The 9,175-nt window shown below is 39.3% G+C and overlaps 1 protein-coding gene across 1 annotated transcript; it reads right to left on the bottom strand.

Moving 5' to 3' along the window:
* Positions 1-5,055: 5,055 nt before the first annotated feature.
* On the bottom strand, positions 5,056-6,790 carry LOC119515565 (dihydrofolate reductase-like). The gene is made up of 3 exons (XM_037811625.1): positions 6,698-6,790; positions 6,512-6,561; positions 5,056-6,328 (listed from the first exon to the last, which is right to left on the bottom strand). The coding sequence occupies exons 2-3, from the start codon at positions 6,534-6,536 to the stop codon at positions 5,901-5,903; spliced, it is 453 nt and encodes a 150-aa protein (XP_037667553.1). The 5' UTR covers positions 6,537-6,561; positions 6,698-6,790; the 3' UTR covers positions 5,056-5,900.
* Between the last annotated feature and the right edge of the window lie 2,385 nt (positions 6,791-9,175).

Here is a 9,175-nt window from a genome sequence, read left to right as displayed (position 1 = left end):
CCTCCTGGTATTGCAGAAGGAAGCTGCCACCTTGCTAAGACCTTAGGGTGGACTTTAGGAACTGTGAGCAACTACTGGCTGACAGTCAGCAAGGAACTGGGTTCTGCCAACAAACTATGGGAGCTCAGAAGAAGATCCCAAGCCTCAAATGGGATGGCAGCCCCAGACAACTCCCCATGGTTTCAGCCTGGAGATACCCCGGGCAGAGGACCCCAACAATCCATGCCCAGATGATTCCACACCCACAGAAACTGATTTAATAACTTTGTAGTTGTTTTAGGGTGCAATATATGTGATTATTTGTTAGACAGCAATAGAAAACTAATACAAGTAGCATACTATATATACACTGTTTTGTAGCTATTTTTTTCCACTTAAAAATCTACCTTGGAGATGGCTGCGTATCAGTATATCCTTCTTTTATTTTAAATTCTATTTTATTTTGAAATAAATTCAAAGTTACAGGAACAGTTGCAAAAACAATACAAACCCCATACACAGAACTCTGGCATACCCTGACCCCCCTCCCCTGATACCCCAATCCACCAACTTTAACATGCTGTCACATCAGTATTTCTTTCCCTCCCTCCCTCCCTCCCTCCCTCCCTATCATCCATCATCTATTGCTCTGTCTTCTGAACGTATGAGAGCTAGCTGCACACATCCTTGAACAAACACTATAATTCACATATACAATTCCTCATGAACAAGAACATTCTTTTATGCAATCCCATTAAATGCAGCTAAGAAGTACTAGAGATTCAACATCGATACAAAGCATACATTTTATATTTCCTTTTATTCCCCCTATGTCTCAACTGTGTCCCTTTGAGCCTCCTGTCGTCCATCCTCAGAACCCATCCAGGATCATCCTTGGCATTCAATTGTCATCTATTTAGACTGTCCTTTTTTTTTTCTTTCTCAGTTGTGGAAACATATATACAGCCTAAATCTTCCCATTCTACCCCTTCCCTAGCATTCCATTAGTGGGATTAATCACCTTTAGAATGTTGTAATGCTATCTCTTTCCCATCATCCATTACTAGAAATTTCCCTTCACCTCAAACAGCAACTCTACACTCATTTCTTAACTCCCCATTGCCCCTTCCCCCATTTCTCTTAACCCATACTCTACTTTTCATCTCTATGGTCATATTCTCTGATAATTTCTTTGTATTTACTGTGGGGCTTAAAATTAAACTCTTAAATCCATAACAATCTTGTTTTTCTTTGATACCAACTTAACTTCAATAGGACACATAAACTATGTTCCTATACTCCTCCATTCCCCCACCTTTATATCGTTCTTGTCAAAACTTACATATTTTACATTGAGTTCAAAACCACTGATTTGTCATTAGAGTTTGTGTATTTTATATCATGTAGGAAGTAAATAGTGGAGTTACAATTCACAAATTATTGACTTCTATTTGTATTCCACTGTGGTCAGAGAATGTGTTTTGAGTATATCCAATCTTTTTTTTTTTAATTTATTGAGGCTTGTTTTATGTCCATTCTGGAGAAAGATCTGTGATCACTAGAGAAAAATGAGTGTCTTTGTAATCTGGGATGTAAGGTTCTATATATGTCTGTTAAAATTCTCTATATCTCTTTCTCCTTTCTTTGTTTCTCTGTTGGTAGGGCTCCTTTTAGTATCTGATGTAGGGCAGGTCTTTTATTAGCATAATCTCTCAGCATTTGTTTGTCTGTGAAAAATTTAAGCTCTCCCTCAAATTTGAAGGAGAGTTTCGCTGGATAAAGTATTCTTGGTTGGAAACTTTTCTCTCTCAGAATTTTAAATATGTCATGCCACTGCCTTCTCGCCTCCATGGTGGCCGATGAGTAGTCACTACTTAGTCTTATGTTGTTTCCTTTGTATGTGGTGAATTGCTTTTCTCTTGCTGCTTTCAGAACTTGCTCCTTCTCTTCAGTATTTGAGAGTCTGATCAGAATATGTCTCAGAGTGGATTTATTTGGATTTATTCTATTTGGAGTTCGCTGGGCATTTATGCTTTGTGTATTTATATTGTGTAGAAGGTTGGGGAAGTTTTCCCCACCAATTTCTTTGAATACTCTTTCTAGACCTTTACCCTTCTCTTCCTCTTCTGGGACACCAATGAGTCTTAAGTTTGGAAGTTTTATTTTATCTATCGTTTCCCTGAGATCCATTTTGATTTTTTCGATTTTTTTCTCCATTCTTTCTTTTGTTCTTTTATTTTCTGTTCTGTGGGCCTCTAGGACACTGAGTCATTGCTCAGCTTCCTCTAATCTTGTACTATGAGTATCCAGAGTCTTTTTAATTTGGCCAACAGTTTCTTTTATTTCCATAAGATCTTCTATTTTTTTATTTACTCTTGTAATGTCTTCTTTATGTTCTTCTTTTTTTTTTTTTTTTTTTTATTTTGAACTAATTCAACTTCTTATTAAGATAGTTGTTATTAGAGAAATACATGAAGATCGTTAAATGAAATCAAATGGTTCCAAAAGGTTTACAATGAAAACAATCCTCTGTTCTGTGTCTCTGTCACCTTAATTGTCCTTTTCATCCTCTTAGCTTTTCCGTCTGGCAGTTACCTTCATGGTTTTTCCCCCAAGATTAATTTTTTAGCTTTTCAGGTGAATACGCAGATTAATACATGTATTTTAAGAATCTCTTAAGTTTATTAAAAAACCCATAAGACCCCTGCCCATCCCTCCCAACTCTCTAAAGAGTGACTTTTAATTCTTTCAGCAGTTTCTCTGCTGTTTTTTCTCAAAACAATTACTTACATTATTTCTTGATTCATAATTTTATACATTATCTAGTGATTCCCTGATATGATAGACGAGGATTTAGTTCATACACCAACACTGTCCACTTTTCTTCCCCATATTGCCTCCAAACAGTTGCCAGATTCTGGGGTTAACCAGTCATCACATCTTTATGACTACGTACATATTACTTACTATTGAAAAAAACAGCATATTATACTTTACTTTCTTTTTTCTATACCTTTCTCTTTCCTGGAATTAATGACTGCCTCTCTCCTTTTTTTTTTTTCTCCTCATTTGCTTTATCTTCAATGAATTTACCTCTTTCCAAATGCTCCAGATCTGTAAAAACCTACTAATATTTTGTAAAAAGCAAGTAATCCATTGTTTCATTTTTACATTTTGGTTTCTAAGCCAGCTACATAGCTGGAATATTCTCTGTTGTTCCCTCCCATTTCCTGGATCCCATGTCACGCGCTTTCTTGGTTTATTTTACTCCTTTGTTTTGTTGGAGCATTTCTTTTAGTAGCTTTCCAAGAAAGGGAGCATGGGGGAAACATCTGTTAGTCTTTGCTTGGTTAAAAATAACTTTATTTTACCCTTGCCCTTGATTGATCATATTCTGGGTGATTATATAGATTTCTCAGTTGAAAAAATTTTCTTCTCATAATTTTGAAGGCATGGCACTACTGTTTTCAGTTTCTTTTCCTTTTATTTCTTCTCTCGTCTTAAGGGCATCTCAAATTCAGTGGGTCAAAACCAAAATCAAACCCCACCAGAAAATCCTGCTACCCCCTACTTTAAATATATCCTGACTTATACAATTCCTCACCATGCCCAATCCCTCCCTTTGGTCCAAGTTACCATTATCCTTTACCTGAAATTCTAATTGGTCTTTCTGCTTTTTTTTTTTTTTAAATAAAATATTTCAAACTATGTGTGACTTTATACATTTTACTACAGTCATGTTTTTATAAATAATATATGAGATTGATTCCTTTGACCTATTTTTTTTTTTTTTTTTTTACCCTCTATGGAAGACTTAAGGAAATTCTTTTATTCTGTTGTTGTATCCTAATTTTACTGCAGAACATGAGGGGCTCAATTTCTTATCTTCAATAGTTTTTTCATGAAAATAAACACCAGTTACACAAAATCTAATCATGATAGTAATACCCAAATGAGAAAAATATTTCCCTACTCCTCATACTGTCAACAGTCTGCAACACTGTTTTCAGATAAAAATGTTCTGGTTTGCTAATGCTGCTGTTATGCAAAATACCGGAAATGGATACGCTTTTATAAATTAGGTCACAAATTTAGAGTTCTAAGGCCATACAAGTGTCCAAACTAAGGCATCAACAAGAGATACCTTCACTGAAGAAAGGCTGATGGCGTCCCAAACACTTGTTAGCTGGGAGAGCATCTGCTGGTCCTTTGCTCCTGGGTTATGCTGACATCTGCTGGTCCTTTGCTCCTGGGTTGTGGTTTCAAAATGGCTTTCTCCAAAATGCCTCTGGCTTCTGTCTCTTTTAACATCTCTCTCAGCTACAGTGCATCTAAGCATCTGAAGGTCCTCTCTCAGCTTCTCTAAGGCAAACTCCGACTTCGTTTCTTAGTTTAAACCTCCAAACATCTTTCTGTCTGCTTTTCCAAGTGTCTCCAAGCGTCTTGGTCTGTGTCAGTTCCTAGCTTCTCCTGGGGGCAAACTCTGCATTACATCTGTTAGCTTCTCTACAAAATGTCTGTCTCAGCTTCTCTGAGCTCCTTTTCTCCATGAACTCTTAAAGGACTCCAGTGACTTAATCAAGATCCACCCACAATGGGTGGGGTCACACCTCCATAGAAATAACCTAATCAAACATTCCAACCTAATCAAAAGACTAATTAAGTCTGTCCTCATTAAAGAACATGGCCTTTGAGGGGGACATAATAGATTCAAACCTGCACACATATTAATATTTATTAAAAATTTTGGCTAATATATAAAATTTGCTTTCACTTAGCAATCTTTGACATTTTTTTGGTTAGTACCTCAATCATTTTAAGTACTCTAGTACATTACACTTTATAGATATATTGGTTAGATATTTATTTATCAACATTTGGCTGTTTCCAAATTGTTGTTTAAAAAAAAAGTTTTCAAAAAATACTTTTGGTCCTTTCTTTAGTTCAGGATTAATTTCTAGAAATGCAAACTCTTGGTTCCAAGGATATGAAAATTTTGAATTTTAATTAATTGATATTGCTAATTTACACTCTTGAAATGGCTGTGCCAATTTATAATGCAGAAAACACTGAAAATGTTATTTTCTTGGATATCATAATCTAAATCTTTACTAACAAGATGGATAAAAAAATACTGTAAGTTTCATTTTTTAAAGTTGTGAAACTTATTTTCTAACAAACTAACTTTGGTTTCTAGCAATATCCATTCTTAATTCATTAGCTCTTTGAGTTTAATTTTAGCCACTATGCTTGTTATTAGATTGACCTCTTTCTCTAAAGAGCAGCCTATTCTTTTCTATTATGTAACAATTCTTTGAATCTCACTGTTGATGAGAAACAGAATTTTTAAAGGTCTCAGACCTTTTCTCCTCTTTTAACCCTCAAAGTTAGTCTCCTACCTACTTCTATCTTGGCTACTGAATATAGTGGATCTCTCAATTCACTGATTTCCTATTTGAGTGAACAGAATTTTTTTCAGAAGGATGACTATTTTACAGTCCCAGAATAATTTACAGTCCCTACTCTGATCCAATTTTCTTTTGAAATACGAGTTATAATTCTTTTGTTTGTAATCCCTTCCTGCTCTTTGGACTAATCTGTCTAGCTCCTATCTCTATGGGTCCTGGTTTCAACTCATATCAGGAACTCTCTGACTGTGGGCTATCTTGACAAATACGCTACCCTAGGCAGGTATTGGGAACTGAATCCTGACCCTTGAGGAATAGGCATTAAAGCATTTATAACAGGAAATAGTTCACAAATGGTATCTGATACAGTTTAGTTAAGATTAATGGAGAGTAAAACCACAATGCTTATCCATAGATTTAAAGCTAACAAAAGTCTTTTTTTCTAATGCAAAAGTACTTAATTTTTGGAGGGGAAGGGGAACAAATTGAATTAAGTCAGAAAACATCTTCATATTAATCGTTCTTTTCATACACTTCAAATTTGTACTTAATGCCTTTCTCTTCCTGGACATCAGAAAGAACACCTGGGTATTCTGGGAGAAGTTTATATTTCTCTGTATCAATTTCTGGAAAAAATGTGTCACTTTCAAATTCTTGCATGATCCTTGTCACAAACAGTCTAAGATGGCCTGGCCGATTCATGGCTTCCTTATAAACAGAACTGCCTCCCACAATCCAAACCATGTCTACTTTATTTGCTAATTCTGGTTGCTCAATAAGTTTTAAGGCATCATCCAGACTTTTGGCAAGAAAATGTGCTCCTTGTGGGGGTTCCTTGAGTTCTCGACTGAGAACTAAATTAATTCTGTCTTTTAAAGGCCGATTCTTCTCAGGGATGGAGAACCAGGTCTTTCTACCCATAATCACCAGATTCTGTTTACTTAGGATTCTTTAGAGTGGTTGGTGTCAATTTTTTAGCTTCTGGCTCTTGTCATCTTGTCCTAAGTCATCAATGACCTAAGCCCAAATCCAAGGGCCTTCTATCTGTCCTGTTAAAGTTATGCAGCATGTGCTCCTTTCTGTGCTCCTTTATTGTTTTCCTGTTTACTCTGTTATTTCTCCACCTTCTACTGAAGAAGTTTTGGTCATTCTTTGGAAATACTTAAATTCATTCCTTCGGGCTACAGTTCCCGGCCTGAGATGAAGCGCCGGAAGCTTGCGTCTGGCGGCGCCGGTGCTGCCGGCCCAGCCCCTGCAAGCCAAGCGGTTTTGAGCAGATTTTTCCAGTCTACGGGAATCCTGAAATCCACCTCCTCTCCTACGGGTGCAGCCAGGAAGGCGGACCCTGACACCGCAGCGCCCACAGCGTCCTCTTTCCCGCCTCAGTTGCCGCTGCGCGTGGTCCTTTATGTTCTTCTAAGGTCTTCTTTATGTCCCTTATATCCTGTTCCATGGTCTTATTCATGTCCTTTATATCCTTTGCCATGTTTTCATTCCTCGATTGTAGTTCTTTGATTAATTGTGCCAAGTACTGTGTCTCTTCTGATATTTTGATTTGGGTCTTTGGGATTGCGTTCTCCATATCATCTGGTTTTATCATATGCATTAAGATTTTCTGTTGTTTTTGGCCTCTTGGCATTTGCTTTGCTTGATAGGGTTCTTTCAAGTTGTTAAAAAAAAAAAATACCAATCTAATTTTTCAGAAATACAAGTTGGTGACGTACACTTTCTCTAACTAACCAGCAGACAGCATCTGTGAGTCACCTATACCCCTCAAGTCCATTCTCAACTTTGTTCTTGTTGTGTGTGGGGAAATGATTCTTGTGGGGTTCAGTTGGTGAACTCAATTTGGGTGTATTGCTAGAGCCATCTGCCCTGAATGTGGGGCATGTGTCCAGGTGGCTAGGGAGGCAGGGCAGCTTTAATATTCAAACCTCCCAGGTGTTCCCGGAGATTCAAGGCTGTTGCAAGAGTCTAAGCCTTCATTTCAGTTCTGCCCCCGATCCTCTCTGATGCTGACTGTAAGAAAGGAATAAGTTTCGTTTTCACATAGAGACAGCATGGAATAAGGGAAATGGAGGCAAAACCAGTTTAAACAAGCCCCAGACAAAGAGAAGAGAGAATCTGCCTGATGTAAAGAGACATGAGGTAGTATCAGAGGCGGGAACTCACAGCAAAAAAATAAAAATTTGGGGGGGCATTGGCTAATCAGTTCAAAATCTCAATAATGAGCTAGTTGGCTCTCTGGGATTGGCTGTACAAATTAAAATCTCAAAAGATGAATTAGTTAGTGTTCTCGGATAGGCTGTAACCTCTGTAGTACCCAGTCAATGGGGAAACAGGGGAGGGACTTGCGAATTAGGAGTAGGAGATTTAAACATCGCCATTCTCTTCCTCTGGGGCGCCAGCCTCCCGCGTGTTTGGCTGGACGCCCCATCTTGCAAGATTGTAAATAAATTCTTTTCTCCTCCAGAACCGAGAGAGCGTTTATTCCCTTACAGGCACCGCTTTATTTCCGACAACTTGGGGGCTCGTCCGGGATCCAAAGCTTCGGAGGGGGACCCCCGAGGTGGACAAAGGGAAGGCGCGCCCCGCTGATTGAGCGGTCTCGGACTCCGCCATTGGGGGCCCATCTCCGGCAGCTAAAGGGCCCGAGACCAGACGCTTGGATCTGCCGGTTGTGGATGAGAAAAGGGGGAAAGGGCTTGCCTCTGTTTGACCAGGCAACTCCGTGCACGGACCAAGGTAAGGAAAGTAATATATTGCCTTGGTGGTCGGGAATTCCTGATGAGTCTGGAGCTGCTTGTGTGTGACTGAGACGTGCGACATACTGCACGAAGCGAGTGCGGAGTCTCAATCTGCGGTTCCCTTCTCCCGCGAGGGAAAGGGCCAGAGACAGACGAAGCGAAAGGAACTGAGAGAAAGAAGCCCAGACAAGACTCAGGATGGGAAATAGAGGCAGTTGGCCGGCCGGGGAAGAAGAAAAGGGGGCACCTATAGAGTCCCTCGGGGACATCCCTCCAGATAGCCCACTAGGTAGGATGTTAAAATATTGGACCGATAGCGATCGGACCAAGGGAAAGGACAAAAAGAAAATGATTAAATACTGTTGTTACATTTGGACTGAAGAAAGCATTTCACCACCAGACGTATTCTGGCCAAAGTATGGGTCAGAGGAGGACTGGCTCTGTGCCAACCTTGTAATTTATGTTAATGAGAAGAAACCCTTTTCTAAGGAGGAGTCTGATTATGCCACGTGCTGGCTAAAGAACAAAAAAACTCCCCTTTACCTTGTGAAAGATAAAAACCCAAACTTGGAAGATGAGTTGGTAGACTCTAAACCCTGGGACCCCTTATTAAGCCTTCCTCCTCCCTACTATTCCCCTCCTCCCCCAGGGCAGAGATTGTTAGAGTCTGAGGACCTAATAAGGTCCGCACAGGTTCCAGGGGAATCAGGAGGCCCATCGGCGCCAACTGCCCCACCAGATATGACCCATCAATGGTTGAGGAAAGAATTAATACAGTGCAAAAAGGATGTACAGAATTTTCCATTTCCAAAAACTCTTGAAGGAAAGAGAGTAAGGGAACATCACCCCGTTAAATCCCTTTACCCCTTGAGGGAGGTGCCTATGGGGCCAAAGGAAGTCGGGTATGTAAATGCCCCATTAACGAGTGCAGAAGTAAGAAATTTTAAGAAGGAGATGAAATTGCTAATAGAGGACCCAATGGGGCTGGCTGAGCAAATAGATCAGTTCCTAGGCTCTAGCCTATACACGTGGTCTGAACTT

The sequence above is a fragment of the Choloepus didactylus genome, chromosome 19, assembly GCF_015220235.1.
Source record: "Choloepus didactylus isolate mChoDid1 chromosome 19, mChoDid1.pri, whole genome shotgun sequence".
Classification (NCBI taxonomy): domain Eukaryota; kingdom Metazoa; phylum Chordata; class Mammalia; order Pilosa; family Megalonychidae; genus Choloepus; species Choloepus didactylus.
This window is presented reverse-complemented; position numbering and strand designations above follow the sequence as displayed.

Coding starts and splice junctions, on each gene's coding strand:
- LOC119515565 (XM_037811625.1), bottom strand. CDS start 6,536: ATGACCAAAACTTCTTCAGTAGAAG. Junction 6,329..6,511: donor CAAAACTTCTTCAGTAGAAG/GTGGAGAAATAA, acceptor AAAGAATCCTAA/GTAAACAGAATCTGGTGATT.